Source organism: Quercus lobata, chromosome 8, assembly GCF_001633185.2.
Source record: "Quercus lobata isolate SW786 chromosome 8, ValleyOak3.0 Primary Assembly, whole genome shotgun sequence".
Classification (NCBI taxonomy): Eukaryota; Viridiplantae; Streptophyta; class Magnoliopsida; order Fagales; family Fagaceae; genus Quercus; species Quercus lobata.
In genome coordinates, this window is record NC_044911.1 from 19,374,894 (window position 1) to 19,395,890 (window position 20,997).

At 31.9% G+C, this 20,997-nt stretch overlaps 1 protein-coding gene across 1 annotated transcript; it reads left to right on the plus strand.

Moving 5' to 3' along the window:
* The first annotated feature begins 538 nt into the window (after positions 1 to 538).
* On the plus strand, positions 539 to 12,925 carry LOC115958387 (sodium/calcium exchanger NCL-like). The gene is made up of 7 exons (XM_031076802.1): positions 539 to 1,590; positions 2,989 to 3,174; positions 9,100 to 9,281; positions 10,382 to 10,527; positions 10,615 to 10,888; positions 10,966 to 11,268; positions 12,446 to 12,925. The coding sequence occupies exons 1-7, from the start codon at positions 1,188 to 1,190 to the stop codon at positions 12,692 to 12,694; spliced, it is 1,743 nt and encodes a 580-aa protein (XP_030932662.1). The 5' UTR covers positions 539 to 1,187; the 3' UTR covers positions 12,695 to 12,925.
* The last annotated feature ends 8,072 nt before the right edge of the window (positions 12,926 to 20,997 follow it).

Genomic DNA, 20,997 nt, shown 5'->3' on the forward strand with positions numbered 1-20,997 from the left:
TTATTTTTTTTAGCATAATTAAAAGTATTGAATTTATGTTTTATCTCTGTATGTATATATATATATATATATATATATATATATCATTCATATAGCTGGACTTGTTTGGCAGGGAGCAATCCAGTCAGTTAGCTGTTAGAACTAGTCAGATTAGATCAATTTTTTTTTTTTTTATTTAATGGAAATATTAGATCAATTTTAAATAGAAAGGTGGTGTTTATTTTATACACTATATTCTACACATTTTTATACACACTCTGAAAATGCATTGAAATCGTTATATAAAGTCATGATTTTAGTGCATTTTAAGAGTGTGTGAATGTGTAGAATACGGTGTGCACGCTAGTATTTTTACTATTATCCCCAACTGGATACGTGCTTTGGGAAACATGCCTGGGATACGTACTTTTCATCTGCTTTTTTTTTTTTTGGTTTCGGTAAAACTTTTCATCTGATTTATTCTTCTCCACCCACTGCTTATCTTCTAGACCTTTTTTTATTATTATTTTTTTTTCTCTACCTTTTCCATATCCACACAATTAATCATTTTTATTTCTCCCCTCTCCTTCTTCAGCTTGTTTCTCTATCTTTGTTTCATCTTCTTCATTCTTATTTATTTCGTCCACTGTAGACCCTCTCTCTCCCTCTCTCTCAAAAGTGTCCCTCAAAACATTAATTATGCACGTATCTGTATGCTCAATCTGCTATTGTGTTGTGTTATAACGACACTATTTCTTTACCTTTCTTTTCAGTTTAGTGTCTCTTACTCTCTCTCAGTAAAGGATTTTTATTTTATTTTTTCCTTTGAGAATTTGATGGAAGTATCGAAACTTTAAAATTATAGATTAGTTTTGTATCATAAATTTTAAAGGGTTGAGCTTTTTTTTTTATTTTGGTAAAATTGGTAAATTGGGCTTTATTATTTTCGTAACTTTGCTATTGGTGATTTTTTTATTGGACTTATTTGTTTGGAGCTTGCTATTTTTAAGGGAGGTAAATGTAATTTTATTGAATAAAAATGCTAAATTAGTACTTTTATATATATATATATATATATATAAATTTTTCAAATTTTAGGGGGCACCAAGCTAAAGCTTGGCTCCGTCCCTGAACGCCTCTCTCTCTCTCTCTCCACAATTCACCCAACTCTACGATCTTCATTATATATAACAGATAGCCACAACACCATGTCAAACCACCTCCTATCCGTCTCTACCTTCGGCCTTTTCCTCCTACTCCTCGGAGGCTCCGCCTATGGTCTCTTCATAACCCACCGTCCATTCTCGCCTGATCTTATTTCCGATGGAATCCACGACAGTGATTCCAGTTGGGGGTCCTACCCTGTTCTCAACCGACTCTCCGCCGAGTCTTCAACTTCAACTTGCGACCAGACCTACGGGTTCTTGCCTTGCACCACCTCGGTAATGGGAAACCTCTTCCTCATGGTGGTGTACGGGTACCTCATGTACTTCGCTGCCATGTCATTGACAGAAGGAAGCGAGCACTTGATGAAAATTCTAGGCCCTGGTATTGTGGGCAGTCTCGTCCTTCCTATTCTCGGTGCTCTTCCTGATGCCATGCTCGTTATCGGTGAGCACTTATTTTTATTGTTTTTGCTTTTTATTTATTTTTTTTCATTGAGAAGTATGTTTCAATGCTATCTAGGGTCGCGTGCACGTCTATAAGACTTATAAATTTCTTTTTTTTTTAACAAATTTTTTATTTAAAATGAGTCTCATAAGATTCTTTATAAAAAAAAAAAAGTCTCATGATACTGTTACCTATTTAAAATTTATTTTGCTATATTATTTTTAATTTTCAGTAAAATAAATGATATTCAAACAAATCCTTAAAAATACATAGTTAAATGATTAAAGTTTGGTTTGGAAAACGCGTTTGCGTGTTTGCGTTTTTTTTTTTTTTTTAAGCCGTAACTTTTGACTATTCTCCCGTAAACAGTGCATCTGTACACCATTTATGGGTCTCATAAACTTCACTTTTCAGTCACTTTTTTGTTAAAAATAAGTCCCACAGTACTATTCACATATTTAAAAATTATTTTGTTACAGTGTTTTTAATTTTCAATTTTTAGTTTTCAGTTTTCAACAAAAATAAGTTGTATCCAAACAGACCTTAAATTTACAATATTTTAATAGTTTAAGCATTTTGAAACAATTGGTAATATAAGATAAAACCGTTTATGTGCAACAAATATAAATATAAATTGGTACAAAGGCTTGTGAAAGGGAATACGGTATTTATAGAATGATTAATATAATAAAGTTGGGCCTAATTTCATAAGTTTAATATTTTGAGTTAAGTAATATTCTTATATATTATATTAAGTACTTAATTAGAGGCTCGTGTTTCTCTCCCCAAAAAATTTGAAAGGAATGTAAGATAAAACTGTTTATATGCAACAAATATAAATATAAATTGGTACAAAGGCTTATGAAAGGAAATATGGTATTTGTAGAATGATTAATATAACAAAGTTGGGCCTAATTTCATAAGTTTAACATTTTGAGTTAAGTAATATTTTTATATATTATATTAAGTACTTAATTGGAGGCTGCTCCAGGTGTTCCTCTCCCCAAAAATTTGAAAGGACACGTGGTTAATCCTATGGAATTTGGTGCAATTCAATCCTTTGCTATTGGATGCAATTTGCATGAGGAAGTTTTTCAAATCTTCAAATTTTGATAAATTCTAAATATTCATAAGTCAAGTTGCTTACATGTCTTATTTGCTTTTGTTTTGCTCATTATGCTTAAATGGTTCAATTATTTACCATTAAGTGTTCTTAACCTATCGCTTTGTTAAGAACCATTTTCAATATGATTTTTTTGCAATCAAGATTTTTCTTACATAAACTGTATAAAGCTTATGTTTAAATTTTGATCTCTCTCTCTCTCTTCTACAATTATTGATTAGAACTTTCGTACAACCTACACTTGTGCTTATAATCAACTCTTTTGTCTTCTATAGTATCTGGTATTTTTGGAACTACCGAAACTGCTCAAAGTCAAATCTCTATTGGAATGGGAATGGTAGCTGGGTCAACTGTTTTACTTCTTACAATAATATGGGGATCGTGTGTTATTGCTGGGAAGTGCGACCTTGTTGATTCAATTGCGCTAGATGCACAGGACACAAAAGGGTTTAATTTAACTGGTACGTACTTAAATTTTTTTTTTTCTCATTAATTATTAATCTCTAAAACTACTTACTGTTTGTGCGTGTATAAAGTTCAAAGAGTTGGCTTTGTTAGTCTTCTTTCATTTTGGTACTTGAAACATTAAAAAAAAAAAAAAAGGTATTTCTTTTTATTCGGTATCGGGTGGGAATGATAATCCCAGACCTAGCTTTTTAATTGATATGGAACTGTGAGAAATATAAACGGGTAGAAATGTTTGATAAACCATCTGTAGATAGGGAAAATTCCTGACCTATCACAAGCTGACACATCACATTACTGAGTCCACAAAATACAGCCAATTACAAAGCACCACGTACTGCTACTAGGTTTTTCTATCACTATTCAGAAGTCAACAGAAATTTGTCAAGTGTCATGCAAAAACCAATCACGCATCAGTATATGTGTAAGCGATGACACAAGCAACCTCGCATGTGTAAGCAATGACACAAGTAGTCTAGCATGTGTAAGCGATAACATAAGCGAACCAATCAGGCTGTGACATGTGTCACCAATCGGACTCTGCCACGTGTTGCTCACCCACCTCCAAACTCTTATAAATAGAAGCCTTCCTAAGACATTTAGGAAAAGGGACCAAGATTCAGAAGTGAAAAAGCTCTGTTGGAATCAAGCCCTGAAGCCTCCAGGAACTTCAAGAACTTCAACCCCAAAATCGGAGAACATTCAAAGCAGAATCATCCAAACCATCTGCCTAGATCCAAAAGTTTGCGGGAATCAAGCTCAAAGGTCCGAAAACATCATTAAATCACAAATCAGTGAAGTTCTACGAATTCAAGCCTCCAAAGCCCCGAAGAACTTCAACCACAAACCCTCAAATACGAAGAACATTCGAAGAAGAATCATCTAAATCATCTTCTTAGATCACAAAGTTCACTGGAATCAAGCTCAAAAGCGTCCAGAAACCTTAAGAAATCACAAATCAGTGAAGCTCAACAGATTCAAGCCTCTAAAGCACCGAAGAACTTCCACCACAAACCTTCGAAGACGAAGAACGCATGAAGAACACGAAGAACGTGAAGAACAAGGGATTTCCAACAAACTCATAGCCAAAGATTCATTGTAATTCTGTTTCAAAGATCTTCAATCCATTCTTCAGCCAAATTGAACTACATTGGGTGTTCGAATCAAAATCACATTACTACAAATCCAATCAACAAGTCTTTTAAAGAGATCGAATCAGAGGATAACTCTTTTGTAATTACAGAGAATTGTACCACACAATTATCAATACAAATTCGCATTTGTGAAACTATTTCACTTGTTTGACTCATTTCGAAATGAGAAATTTGGTCGCTTACACCATCCAAAACATCAAGACTCTCTCTCTCTCTAATGAAGACATTGTGTAATCATTTGCAATATTTCTAGTCAGAGCATCTACGTGGAGACATAATTTTAGCTATTTGGCTCCATTAAAAGTTATTTTATATTTTTTACCTTCTTAGTTTATAAACAACCTAATATCAGTAGTTTTATTTTAGTTTTCAATACAATAAAATAACATAAACAATACAATAAAATAATATATCTACTACAATAAACAATTCATTTATTTATTATTTATTTGTCTATTAGTCTCTATCTCTCTTTTTCCCTCTTTTCAATCCATAGCCAATCCTTACATCAAATCGGAAAGGACAGGGATTTTCTCCAAATATGTTTGTAGCCATTGCTGCAAATAGGGACAGGTGTCAAGCACACAAAGAAACACATAAGCAAGAGTCATGTGCATTGCACATGACCCATTTTAAGAGGAGTATTGCTATTAACAGCGTTAGACAGAAGGTCTTCTCTTCAAACGTGCCTCTCTGTCTCTGTCTCCTATCTCTCATCTCCTCCACCTCTGTTTTCTTAGCAACCTCAAACCAGCAAAAGCTTCCTCTCTCTCATCCTCCTCCTCCTTTTTTTTTTCTTAGCAACCTCAAACCAGCAAAAGCTTCCTCTCTCTCATCCTCCTCCTCCTTTGTTTTTCTTCAGTAACCTCAAACTGGCAAGAGCATATACTCTCTCAATCTAACCCAGACGACATCTCTCCTCTCTCTAATCCTCATTCTTTGCTCTTCTCAGAAACCCCAACCACTGCCACATGCACCGAAGGTCAGCCACCACCACCACCCAATTACTAAAATTTTGTCCAACCAACCACCCTTGACTGCCCTCAAATCACAACCACAAATCCACCGGAAACTGCCATAAAACCATCAACTATCCCCCACAAATCCAAAACAATAAACCCATCCACTACCCACATAAACCCATCGGAGCAGACTACCCCACCCAAATCTGATTAAAAAAAAAAAAAAAAAAAAAAAAAAAAAAAAAAAAAAAAACTCAACTAGTCCAGCCACCATTCGTCTCCGATCTAAGAATGAAACCCATCACCAAACTCCGATCTGTGAACAAATCCCACCACCAAACTCTGATTTGTGCCATCACCAAAACCCACCACCAAACTCCATTCCAGCCCATGAAACCCACCACCAAACTTCAATCCAGCCACCAACCATTATCGATCCAACCACCGAACAATCATGTAACCCAGAGAGAGGAGGATGAGAGAGAGGAAGCTCTTGCTAGTCTGAGGTTGCTAAGAAAACAGAGGTGGAGGAGATGAGAGAGAGGGGAGAGAAAGGGGAGAGAGAGAGAGAGAGAGAGAGAGAGAGAGAGGCACGTTTGAGGAGAAGACCTTCTGTCTAACGCTATTAACATCAGTACTCCTCTTAAAATGGGTCATGTGCAACACACATGACCCTTGCTTATGTGCAACACACATGACCCTTGCTTATGTGTTTCTTTGTGTGCTTGACACCTGTACTTGTTTATAGTAGTTGCTGCAAACATGTTTGGAGGAAATCCCTGTCAAATCGAAAAACACTGCCTATAACAGCCACAATCACAAGTATTAGATATATATGATCACTCGGCCACAACAGCTGCAAACATTGCCCACAACCACTAAGCTCAAGAACAGAGAAAGCATAATCAGTGGGCTTGACAAACAAAATCCATTATGAACACAACCATTCCCAACCAATACTTCACTTAAATGTCATAAACACATACATAAAACACCAAAGACACAAGAACCCACAGCTCTTGAAGTAACTTTGTAAACAAAATACCCCTGAAAATTTCATCTCTTGCACCAAAATGCCCATAGATTGGAAAACATAAGCCCACTGCCACAAAAATAAACACAAGCCCACTGCCCACGACGATGGCTGATTGAACAGAGAGCTTTGGTAAGGATGATGGATGATGGATGAATTAGTAAGTGGGTCGGCAATGGTGCGTGGGTCGGCAATGATGAATTGGGTCGGCGATGAGAAGGATGATGAATCAACGAGGATGATGGATGATGGACAATGGACGAACGGTCTGGGCTTCAAAGATGGGTGATGGTGCATGAGTTGGCGATGGATGAACAGTGCTTGGGCTTCGACAATGGTTCGTGAACTTTGGTGGTGGTGGTGAGAAGGATGATGAATCAACAGAGGTGAGAGTTTGATGAGGAGGATGAGAGAGAGGTGAGAGTTTGATTTGTTTTGAGAAAGGGAATGAGTGAAACGGTAGAGGGAAAAAGAAATAGAAAAAAAGAGAAAGAAAGAAATAATATTTCAATGTGAGGAGAAAATAAAATAAATGGTTGTGTGCTGTAGCTGAGTAGGTAAAAATTTTATTTTCCTTAGATCTAATTCAAATTTGGCCCTAATATATCTACAAGATTAGGGGGCCCATGATTTGTGCCCTTTAATATGTAAACGCTTTTTCTTTGGCGTAATAACAACTTAAGAATAGTGGTTTTCATATTAATACAAATATTCTATCTTCTTTCGTCAAAAAATAATCAATGTCATTTCCTTTAAGAATGAGCTATTATTTTTAAAGATTAAATTTTATAAGGATGTAATTCAATTTCAATATGTCACATCATTATATTACATATTAAATAAAAAACACAATTATTCTAATACTCATTGGAAAATCCAACTTAATTTTGAGTTTATTGATATGTTATTATATATGGTAGGATATATTAAGTTTTAAGTAAAAAGTTGATCTAATAATCTTTCATTAAACCACTAGCCTCTAAGCACGCATGTTTATCGTGCTCAGAGACTCTTTTATTTTTATTTTTTTGGTAAAGGTTAATAATTTTCAATAGCAATTGTAATTTCTTTTTTGAAAGTGGTGTAGTGATATAAAGAAATGACAAAGTTTAGTTACAAAATTGGTCGTAACCTTAGGTTATAACCTTACTCAATATCTTTTTATTGAAGGTGAATTTTGACAAATTCACCATTGGATTACATCTTCTTCTTATATCCTCTATACTAGCAAAATTTCTAGAAAATTAAAAATCAATAGCTATATTATCATTTAATTATTTAAATTGTAACTTTTTGTAATTTGAAATTATGCATAAAATATAAGCTTACAGATCATATAGTAAATAATATTTGATTGACACAAAATTTAACATGTTTATTAAGAATGTAAAGAACATAGAATTTAACGGTTAGATTTTGAAAATATGTAGTTATATTTATTTTATTGAGTAAGATTGTAGCCTTAAGTTACAACTAATTTTGTAGTTAAATTTTGTCCATAAGAAAAAGCCTGGGTAGGAAAAATGAGATGAACCTAAGGGGAAAGGATGCTGAATTTTAGGAGTTCTCTTATTTTTTATTTTTTATTTTTTAAATTAGGAGTGTTTTACTATTATTTGGATGAAAAAGGAATTAAAAATTTTTCCATAAAAAAAAGGCTAATTTTAGGGAATAAAAAATGAAAGTGAAGCAAAAAAATCCTAAATTTTAAGAGTTCTCTCCTTGAATTCAAAATGAAGTTTGTTATTTGATATTTATGACCCTATTTTTAAGAGAATATATTTTTCATTAATGAGAGTATTTTTGAACCATATATAGGTCCAATTCAAAGTGAAAAATCTTCTTATAGGTAGTATAGATCATTATCAAATTTTGATTCTTAATTTTAATGATCCATATATTTCTTAACAAAAATTCAAGAAGTACATCTAGGCATGCATGCCTTGTGCTTCTTCAAAGAGAAACAAAAAAGCATGCTTGAGGTTGTGCTTCATTATTGAAGCTTTGTTTTAACAAAGGAAAATGCTTGGACCTTAGGACTTGACCTTTGACCCTTAAGCGCACTTAAGCACACTTGCATATTTTTATTTGAACAATTAACCATTTCGACATATGATTGATTACAAATCAACTATTCTGTTAAGAGTTTTTCAGCAAAGTCTAACATATGATTCATCGCATGACATTAGCATGAGTTTTGCTATATTATCTATAATTTTAAAATGACGCTATTACTTTTCTTTCTTCTGTATAAAAAAAAAGTTAGAAATAAATCATAGTTTTGAAGCATTCAAAAGTTTGTTTATTCCAGCTAGTTTGCCTGCATTTCAGCTGTGAAGATTCTCTCTCTCTCTCATCTTTGCCAAACACTTGTTTGGTTTTTGTTTTTATTTTTATTATTTTTATTTATTTATAATTTATTATGTTTATTAACTTAGATCATGTTGGGTAACAATGCCATTTTCTAATTATTGACGATACCACAAAAATAACGGTATGATATGATTATAATTGTTAGGATTCTTTTTAAAAATTTTTATAAGGTACTATATATTAGGATGGATGGTATCATAGGTGGGACCCATTTAACATGTCATCTTCTAAGTGTGTTCCATTCTGATTTTTGAGATAAGTTTGTCGTGGTAGGTTAACTTACTATGCTAGACCACTGAATCATTTGCATATATGTCCTGCAGAGTGAAATGTTTTGTAACTGTATAATTAAATGGTTCACAAGGATTCATAACCGAATTAAATCTCACATTTTTGCAGAATCTGGCATTAGTACTGATATCTGGACTAGCTATGCTGCAAGGCTGATGTTAATATCTGTCATCCCACTTTTAATTGTTCAAATACCACAAATTCTCAATTCAATTTTATGGAGGCACATAGCAGTCATGATTGGGCTTATTGCCTCTCTTCTTCTATTTGTTTCTTATAGCACTTACCAGGTAAGTGTGCCTATAGTTATATTGTCTTCGCTGGTTGGTTAATGGTAATCCAGTTCTATTTCTCTCACCAACATTTTTTATTCTCTTATAGACAGATAATCTTGAGTGATCAAATTTGTCTAATCATGTGGAAATTTGGGAAAAAAAATTTCAACTTGATTTTTCAGATTTTGTTATTAAATCTGAATTGTAGCTGGTTCCAGTTCATGTTGTGGAATATGTCCCTGATAAGCAAGTTATTCTACCAATATTTGGATTGTTAAAGTTAGACATATTATGTCTCAAGTGAACCAAATCAATTGTAGACCCATATACTTGTAGAACAAATATATATAACAAATTGGATTAGTCAATGCTTAGTATAGGGTAATTCTAGTATATAAAACTACAAAAAATAAGAAATTCCCAAACAAACAATATTTGATCAGTAATGTGAAATAAATCAAATGATTGGGGTAGGCACGAGTTGAACTTAGGCCTTTCAAGAGGCATAAGGACAGTCTCGATCATTAAGATATTTTCCTTTCTTAGCCAAAAAAGATGAATTTTTTTTAGACTACTGGCTCAATTTACTAAATAAATTATATTTCTTTCTGGCGGAGGGAATTGAACACTGGCTTCTTAAGAGGCTTACAAATGTCAAAAGGTAGTTGAACTCTAACCTTTTTAAAGACGCTTAACAATGCTAAACCTCTTAGGAGAAAAGCTCACAAAACTAATAATTTAAGACTATTTGTGTTTTAATATTTTTTTAAAACATAATTATGGCGGCTGATCAACAGTTAGACTACAAGTACCGATTCAACCTCAATGCAGATTTAATGACTAAGATTTTAAAAGCTAAGATTTGGCAGCCCCTAAACATAAAGTCTGATTGTGAAGTTTTGACAGTGCACTTTATGTTTCTTAGTTGTTTGGTTAAGTAAATTTGAAGGAGAGGAGAGGGTAGGGCTTTTATTAAGAATAATTCCAGGTCCACCTCAAACAGAGTATTTTTAATTTGCGAGGTAACTTAGGCATCTTTTGCGGTTTGAATGTCAGAAATTCTTTCCATATTGATCGTTTACTTTCTGATAGAGAAAGTTAAAAATATTGTGCAGGTCCTTCAGCCTAAGATCCAAAAAAGAAAAATTGACTATGTGAAGCACAAGCATGTTTTTTTAGGATTTCTAAAGCATCTAAAAAAACGTGCACTGGGAAGGCTGCTCGACGAGAATGGCGAACCTGATAGAGTGACCATTGAAAAGTAATTTTTTTTTTTAATTAACAGAAAATTGTTCTTTTATTTTTATGTTTATGTATTTGATGAAATTTTTGTTGGATATAATGGCAGCCTGTTTTCTTCAATTGACGCAAATCATGATGGACACATTTCAGATAGTGAATTGAGAGCATTGATGGTTGGAATTAATTTTGAAGAAATCGACCTGGATCAGAGTGCTGCCGTAGATAAAATAATGAATGATTTTGATACATCGGGTAATTCTGTTATTGATAAGGACGAGTTTGTCAATGGCATTTCAAGATGGCTAAATAAGGCCAAGCTGGCTGCTGCTCGTAATGCCGTTCCTTTCTCAATAACAACGTTTATTAATGACTATCACAAGGTAAAAATTGTGCTGTTTCATATTCATATTTTCAAATCAACAGATGCTTATATGAATTCTTGGAAATTCTTACACAGAAAACAAAGAGAGAGCATGATCTGTTGGATGTGGGTGGGAGTAATGAAGTTGAGGGTGTTAAGAAATCCAAACAGGCCTCCATTAAGGCAGTGCTATCGTTGTTGCTGGGAACTATAATTGCTGCTGCTTTTGCTGATCCCCTGGTAGATACTATTGATAACTTCGCTGATGCCACTAGTATTCCTGCTTTTTTCATCTCTTTCATTGTGTTGCCTTTGGCTACTAGCTCTAGGGACACTGTGTCAGCAATTAGATTAGCTAGCCAGGACAAGCGACATACAGCCTCATTATCATTTTCTGAGGTTTGTTTCTCATTCCCAACTCTTTGTATCTATGTTATATTTAGTACTTACTCCCTAGAGTTGATCATGCACAGAAAAAATACAAAATGGCAAGATATGTACGTATTAAATTGTGATATTGGTGTGTCTTAGCTAGAGTCCCGAGATTTTAAATTGCTCTTGCGAAGCAATAGTTAGGATATTATTGGATCATTTTTTGATATATGGATTTTTAAATTTAAATTTATTTAGGCACTTCTTTCTTTTACAATAAAAGAAGGGTGAGGTTGTGGATTCTAAATCCATTGGTGCATGTGTAGCTTCCAACTAATTTTTTTTTTTTTTTCAAAAGTGTCAATTACCTTTGGTGGCTTTTAAGACTTCACTAGTGGGTAGAACCAGTTATGAAAGCCCCCTACCTATCCTTGGTATTCAAGGAACACCAAGCACTTGAATTTAGACATTAGCCTCATTTTACAACATTTTTATAAATAGTTGATACGTCAAATTTTTATCAGTTTTTATCTGGGTTGACTACTAACATCATTTTTTTTATTTACCGATTTTCACTTACCCCATCAGCATTTTGTAAAAAAGCTTGTATAATAATTTGTAACTTTAGCATTTTTCATGTGATATTATACCTCTGTTGTAGCTTCACTTCAATAAAATTTGTGTTTATTACTTGCTCAAAGCATGGAGACAATGATGTGTATTAGTTATGCTTTATGCATTATAACAGAAATCGAGAGAAAAGAGATTTAGAAAATATCTATATTTCTGATTAATTAACCAAAAGATTACAAGTTTTCAACTTTGTATACGCTACATGAATAGAGGCTAACAAATTACCAAACTAAGCGAGAAATTAGCTACAGTTAAACTGACCAACTAACTTAAGAACTAACCAATCGCAGCCATACACCTGTACACTTTTTCACGTGACTGGCACATGCTTACATCAGAGATTCATTTATCAAGTTACACGACATGTAGCAGAAACGATAACAGTTTCTTAAGATACAGTCGTTTAGGCAGTAATACTAACTTCTTAACTCTTATGCAGTTCTTATTTCTTGTTTGATTCTTCCTTCTTCTTTTTTTTTTCTTTTTATTTATTTATTTTTAATTTGAAATGATTGATTTTTCTAGAGAAATTCAACTGCAAGTGTCATAAATCATTTATTTCTTGCTGCAGATATATGCGACGGTAACGATCCATAATGTCCTCTCTATCCCGGTCTTCTTGGCCCTGGTTTACATCAGGGGATTGACATGGGATTTCTCATCTGAAGTGCTGGTTATTCTTATTGTTAGCATTGTGATGGGTTCCTTGGGCAGCTTCCGCACCCATTTCCCTCTGTGGACATCTATACTAGCTATCCTACTTTACCCATTCTCCCTGGCCCTGATTTATGTTCTTCATTACTATTATGGCTGGTCATAGACTCACGGAGATCCCAATATTGTGATTGTTGGGTACTTACATTTCCTGTACGTAGAATCGGACTTGTTTCTTTAAATCCGGTGTGCTTGTTTAGTTTACTTAAAATAATGGGTTATGCAGTGCAACTTGCATCACCCTCTCTTAAAAGTTACCATAACTTTTAAGTAGAGTTTGTGGTAAGTTTGTCCAAACCTCATTTTCTTTCCTGTGTGTTTATTTCTTAAAAATAAAAGGTGTGCTTGTTTAATGTAAAATACATTTTAATTTTGGTAAGACATCTGATTTATTATTATTGATGATTCTCAAAAAAAATTATTATTGTTTTCAAAATCTGGTTTTTTTTTTTTTTTTTTTTTGGGGGGGGATGTATATTAAATCCTTTAAGTTCTAAAATTTATTTCAAGCTTCCAACTTTACTTTCATTCAATTGATTACTTTTAGTTCAAATATATTCAGTCCAAACTAATATTTTTATACTTAGAAATATTTTAAAAAATCTAAACTAATAATAGAGGTTTTTGGTAGAGACTAACAAAAGGTTTTGTTTGAATAAAAATTTAAAATTTAAAGTAATCAATTAAACGACAAAAAGTTAGAAGCCTAAAATGAATTTTGGTTAAATTTAGAGGGTGGAATTAACATTTCTACCTTTTCTTCCTCCTTTTTTTCTTATTAATATATATATATATATATATATATAAATTTTAATGGCCTAAAAGACGAAAATCTTTTTGGACTTTTATCTAATAAAGAGTCATTTTCTTGTTGTTGGGTAATAATAAAAAGGTATATACTAAAATGATTTGTCATTTTGATTAAAAAAGAAAAAGGAAAAATCACAACAGACTTACAGGAAAAGAACATTTTTTTTTTTTTTGGGTTAAATTACAAATTACACTCTTTAGTTTTGCCTAAAATTTAATTCAATCATCTAACTTTAGTTTTGTTCAAATCAGTCCCGTAAGTTTCAATTTTATTCAATTTAATCCTCTGGTTAGTCTTACTAATATTGTACCATTACTAAAACAATGTTGTTTTAAGATTTTATATTTTTAAAAAAAAAAAAAAAATCTAAGAAACTAATAATAACATTATTCTTTTTTGAACAATTAAGAAAATATATATTGATTTTTTTTTTTTTTTTTATCAAGAACACAAATATCTGGAAAATTTTCTCCAACGATTCTCAATAACAAAACATATAAAGGATTGAAGAAAATCTCCGCATCATCATTAAATAAACACAAAACACAATCACTATGTCAGCCCCATACCCAAACTCATTAGAGCACAGAATCTCCACCAAACAGGGAAAGAATGAATGAAATTTTGTAAAAGCCTAAATAATCCTTTATCACAATACACAATCTCCACCTATTCAAGAATCAAAAGAATCGGTACATGAGCAATAGATTTTGTCATCTTTGACGAAGTCTGCTCCCACAACCTAACCCTTTAACATAATAGTGTCATACAAAGAAATATGAAAAGTACTAAAACCATAACTCATTTAATTTCCTCTCCCAAAATACCAAAACCACAATCAAATTGAGGATGCAGACATATTGAAGGCAAACAAATTATATCGAAAACAAAGTACAACCATATGTACCTTTTGATTTGAAACAAAATATGCAGATTGCCAATTTCGTACTCGATAACGCCAACGTTGAGATCAGCAACTCATTATTTCCACTAAGCCAACGCCAACGACAACGGCTACTACTCCACCAAACAATGCGAGGCAAGTGGTGATGAGAAGCAGAGGTGAGTGTTTGCTTGAATGAAGTTGAGGCAAATGGTGATGAGAAGAAACAGAATGGGAGAGTGTTAAATGACCACGGTGCATATAACTTGGAACTCGACTGTAGCAAGCTCGAGTATTTCACTACCTTAGACTCAGCTTTATAGAGCTTGAGTATATTTGATGGGGTATTTTTAATTAAAAAAATTCCAACTCATCCATTGCCGCGATGGCAAATTTCAAAGGAACTCAAGTACCATAAGAAACTCGAGTTTCTTAAACTTGAGTTCCTAAATAATGGTAGATTGTGTTTGAAAAATAATAGTGAATAACAAGTTTGATACAACAAACAATATCCCAAATAATTAGCAAGAATGTAAATAAGCAATAATAATATAAATTTAAGTAAAATTAGGAACAATATCACAGTGCTATAGAATCACGCAAAAAGCGTCGTCCTTAAAAGTTGATTCATGCCACCCAAAGTAAAACTTGGTGTGATTGGTTCTGTTGGCCAAACAACCTACCAGGATTAGACTATAGTGTCAACCTTTGTGATGTACACACTTCCACTCACAAATGGTTTAAGAATAACTTTCTATTGCTTTTCCTTAGAACAAATATTCTTGTAGAAAAAAATATGTGGGAAAGAAAGATAACTTCTTACAGAGAATTCCAAGTTCACTAACTTCACCATCAAAGGACTTTTGGCCGGTCCCCACCGGTCTCCTCTGATCTCTTGTTTCTTATCTTTCGGGCCCTCAACATCATCACTATTTGTGCTATTCAATTCACTGATTCCTTGATCATTATCACTATTATTTAACTTAAATGTGTAAAATTTATATTGATTTCGATGTCAAACTAAAAAATAAAATTATTATTCTCTCAATAACTCAAGTGATATTCCATTCCTAAATAACATCAATTTGCCTCGATAGAGAGATAGAAACTCTAGAAGTTGAAGCCCACCAAGCTCTCTTGTAGTCTTGTGCTGTTTTTGTACCTCCCTACAATGTTTTTCTCATTCTTTGTCGATTAGCCACTAATTAGGTGAAACTTTTAAACTAACAAAGAATTGGTTGGAGTTTGTTATGGCCATTAATCAAACATTTCAATTAGATGCTAGGACCAACAAATTAAAATAGAAATTGAAAGGAAATAAAGAGACCCAAATATCAAAACAAAAGATAATTAAGATAATTTAGTCATTCTAAAAATATACAATTTAATATAATGTCTAGTAGAAATAATTAGTATTAGTTTAAAACATCCAATATAGTATGAATAATAACTGATTCAATGATTATTCATAAAAGCAAACACCAATAAGTTGATTATAAATATGGTGACAATATTGGAATTTAGTATCACCTCCTTGATTTGTCAAAACATGATTAGAAATTGAAATTGATATAAGGAGAGGATAATGAAAAGATATTGAAAATTTAATTAAGATTAATTCAATCTTTCAAACACACCTATTAAATTCTACAAAATGGAATAAAATATTTTAAATTAAGATATTAAACGTGTTCACCTTTAATCATGATTTCCTATAGCATAATGACACAAAAGATTGATTTCATAAACAGAAGTAGTGACTCACCATCAAATTTAGTAAGTTCATCTTCTTGCTTCATGCTTCTTGTTTTAAAATTTTAAATTATAAAGTCCTACAATAAAAAGATTAGGTGCGAAATTTGTATTGGATAAAATACAATAAATCAACATACTAAATCTGATGTTTAGGCTTTGCTGGATAAAACGTTCCCAACTGTTGAATATGAGTAGTCACAATGTTGCTCTTTAACTTAGTTTGCTCTCTCTCTCTCTCTCTCTCTCTCTCTCTTTGCTGATTGCCACCAATCTAAAAACCAAAAAAAAAAAAACCTATATAGGAACACTCCTGCATATGCAATTCTCATCAAAAAAGAAAAGAAAAGAAAAACAATCTATATATCAATTCTAAGAAATACTAAACAAATAATTCCAAGAAACAAAGAGGGAGTGGAAAATCAACCTTCACCGAGTAGTGGATGCAAAGATATTAATGAGGTTTAATATTTGAGTTGGTGCTGTAGAGGGAGGTTTGTATGTGAGAAAGAAAAAAAAATCAGGGTTTATGTTTGTGTTGATGTTGTACAAGGTTCTTATGCAAGAAAGGAAGAAACCCTAAAGATTTTTTAAAAATAAAAATTTAAAAAAAAAAATATTAATGAGGTGTAAATTTGTTGAAATTTTTGTTATAAAATTTTAGTTGAAATAGAATTTTCAAGTTGTTGAAACATATATCTAATAGAGTTTTACTTAAACTAAACTAAACTATTGTAACACCTGATAAGATAATTACACGTTGAAGAGAAATAATAAATATATAAGATATAAAACCTAAAATAAAAAGAATCTAAGATAAAAAGAAAAAGAAAATAACGATAATGTGGAAAATTGTGGGAATTTCAGAGGTTTCGATTTTTGGTAAGATTTATTATTAGAATCCACTATTATGTGAGATAATGAAATATTGCTCTTTAAGTAATTACCCAACTTACTTCAATATATGTAACCCCTATCTTTGGGACCAAACAGATTTAATTAAGCATGTTACAAGTTTTACTATGTAAACCTTACAAACTATTGTGTCATCATTCACAAAAAAAAATTATTTTGATATTTATTTATGATGCATTGTTCAAAAATGTGGCTGAATCGTACCATTTTATATGTTGAGGTGTGTTGAGCTGTTTTGCCTATTTCGGGATATATGCCGGATTTCGGCCGGCAAATGCATACTCGACCAAAATGAAACCAAAGTTTATTTTATTTTATTTTTAATTTCCTGCTTTTGTCTTGCCTTTTTTTTCTTTGTTTTTCCGGCCTCTGTGTGTTCGACATTTCTTTTCTCCACCTCTTTATCTCCTTCTTGTGTCTCTCTCTTCCTCCCTCTTTGTATGTCTTTTTTGAAATCTGAAATTTTTTTAGTTATTTGTGAAGTGTAGCTACATAAATTTACTGAAAGACTGAAGAGTCCAAGAATATTCACCCACTACCACCACTAGGCTATTAATTAATACCACCAACCCAGTCCATGTGTTAATTTTCTTTTCAACCCTTCATGCTTTTTCTTTTTTTTTTTTTTAAATTATATAATTTTTACTTTCTCAAACTAAGATAGTATAAATCTAGTGCACTATGCATATTGGATAATTCCGCCGATGTGGTTAAAGATTATCATTTGAGATTTGCCCTTTATTGAAGTTTTAAAAAGTGAAGATGAATCCTTGGCATCTTTTGGCCTTCTGATTGTTAATACTAAGTCGTATATAAATGTCTTTCTTCTTTTTTCTTTTTTCTTTATTTATTTATTTTTTTCTTTTTAAAGAAGATTACAAATATCTTTAGTAGTATTAGTTTTTCTCACTCTAGTAAATTCTATAGCTCACAAATTTGCAAGACATATTAATGATTTATATGTGTGGATGGAATACATTCTTTTACACCTTAATTATATATTTCTCACCGATTATGGCTAAATTTTATTAATGAAGTTTTCTTGTCTTCTAAAATAATATATATCATTTGTCTTTTTGTTGTTGTCTTTTTTGATATAAAGAAGCAATGAAAATGCTTCAATTGAAGTACTAAGTTATATAAAAAAATTAAATTATTTTTCAAATTTATTTATCACCTATAGAATTTTATTAACAAAACTTATTACAATTGCATTTAAAAAAGAAAGAAAGAAGTTTTTCAAAATAAAAAATAATTAAATCTTGTCTACGATCTATTATGTTTTTTTTTTAAAAAAAAAAACTTGAGTAGATTAGTCATGTTATTAAATGAAAATGAGATGAAGCAAAACTTGAATATAAAAACTCAATTTATAATTTTGCATTTCAAATATTAAAGAAAAAAATATATTTTAAATAAAAAAAACATATAATATATAAAGCTAATAAATATTATTTAATTAGTATAAATATATAAAATATCTCATTTAAAGTTTTTTTTTTTTTTTTAAATTTTAAAAGAAGAAACTTGTAAACTCTATTCAATAGAAGAAGAAGGAATTACATTATGAGATAAAGTGTGCATTGTGAAGTACTAACTTTTCTCAATCTAAGTTACAAAATCGTCAATGCCTTGAACATGTTTTATTTGTAGGTGTGTGCTAGTTATTTTCCATATCGTGCAACATGAGAACTTTATGCTTCTCTGAAATTGTACAAGATTGAATGAATACCATATACGGCAGCTACTAGGAAAACAAGGGCAGGTGAATTATCAGTAAGGGAATTAACCACAATCAGTGAATCACCTCGCATGGTGATGTATGGTTACCTCATGTTCTTCGCTGCCAAATCGTTGTCTGATGAGAGCGAGCTCTTGATGGAAATTCTAGGCTCGGGTTTTGTGGCCGGTCTCATCCTTCCCATTCTTAATTGGTGCTCTTCCTGATGCCATGCTTGTTCTCGGTGTACACTAATTTCTTATTGTTTATATTTTTTAAATTGATTATTTTTTTTTTGACACTACAAATATATATAAATAATTAAATTTAACATATTTCAATAATTTAAACTTACAATCTTTAACATATTTTTTTAATAAATTTAACTATTTCTTATTTAACTCTTACTTTTACCTGCTCTAAATGATATTTTAAAACTTCTGGTGGGGCCCAAACACCAACGTAACTCCGCCCCTGTCAATAAATAGTTTCTGTATCTGTGCCATCTACCTACAATATTTTAGCAAAAAAATAAATTTAATATATAATCAATAGACAATAGATTTATCAACACTCGATGAGAAATAAATATTTTTTCATAATAATTTTTATAATAAATTTTTGATTGTTATTATTGAAGCAAAAAAATAATTTTAATATTAAGTTCAAATTTGAATTAATAATAACTAATCACTTATAATATATTATAAAAATATTGTGAACAGTTCTCATTCTCAATAATCAAGTTAGCTGCCGAGCTTAGATTTATTACCTGCTTTTAATTGTGAAGTAGACCCTAGACATATAACTTACATCGTATCTATGCCAACGACCCATTGACTCAATATCAACAGTCAATGGGTCTTTATCATTTGTAGTTAGTTGCAAATTGCAATATCTCATTAACCAATTAATGACAGAGAAACCCAAGCCAGATAGAGAGAGTGTGTTTTTGTTTTCAGCTGAGTTTGTTTGGCAAAAATTATTTTTGTCAACTTGTTTTACTATTTAGTTAATTTTTATTGCCATTTATGAGTTCTACTATACTTTTTGGTACTATTCATAGGTCTCACTATACTATTTCAACTAACTTTTGCCTTTATCTACAGTACTTTCAGCAAAAAACTTTCAATTTCAACAAAATAAGTAAATCTCAAATGAACATATCTTCCTTGTAGCTCAAAGATAAAGAGTATTGTATTTGTGCCTCAACTCATGTTTGCTTTTGTTTAAAATTTATAAGCTAATAAAATGAGAAAGAAAAAATTTTAATTTTTTTCTATTTGAAATAAAAATTCTACTATTTACTAAGTGTGTATATGTGTCACTTTGGAGTATTTAGTTTCCTAATCCAATCAATATAATAGATGCAACTCTTTTTTCTTTTTTCTTTTTTTAGAAACAAACACACGACACAAAATGAAAATGGAAGGTGTTATAATACAAAAACACACCACAAACTCCACTCAAAAGCCAACATAATGGATACAACTTAAGGTGGAGAATTATTCAATAAAATAATTATAGGTAAGGCAAACTTGGAGAATTATTCAATATTCTAGGATTATTGCTTTCTCCTCCATATCAATGGTTGATCACATCATAAACTTTATTATTGGGATCCACTATTGTGTTAGAAAATGAAATATTGCTTCTTCCTTTTTTTTTTTTTTAATAAGAAAGTTTCCATTAATCCAAAAAAAAGAATTACAACAATGCACAGAGAGCAGCCCCAACTATAGGCATTCCAAGTGGATTAAATTTCTTACTACAAGGGGAGACATACCCCTCCACACCTGGCAAACATTATTACATCTGGCATAACGGGATAGCTCATGTGCAACCTTGTTGAAATCCCTTTTCAGGAACCGGACCTGCCAACTGCTAAACTCATCAAGGAAGCTTAGAATGCCATTGACAATGTGGTCGAAACCTCCACTGAAATCCTTGGACAAGATGCTTTGAACAATTGAGAGAGAATCTGATTCAATGACAATTTGATGAAGATCCAATTCCTTTGCAAGAAGAATCCCAGCCTCAATTGCTAAAACTTCAGTATCATCCACAATAAAACAACCTGGGAGTACACGACAAAGAGCAGCAACAGCCTTACCCCTGCAGTCCCTTAAAATTACACCTATACTTGACTACCTCCCATCATCTATAGTGGCCAGATCAGTATTTATTTTGAAGACCCCAGCTAGAGGCTTTTTCCAACTAACCTCACAAGATGCAAGACCCAATGAACAAAACTTTGCAACTTCTTTGTAATTAGCAAGCATGCTGACTGCAAAATTTCAGATTTGCTCCACCCCCTGACTGATTGAT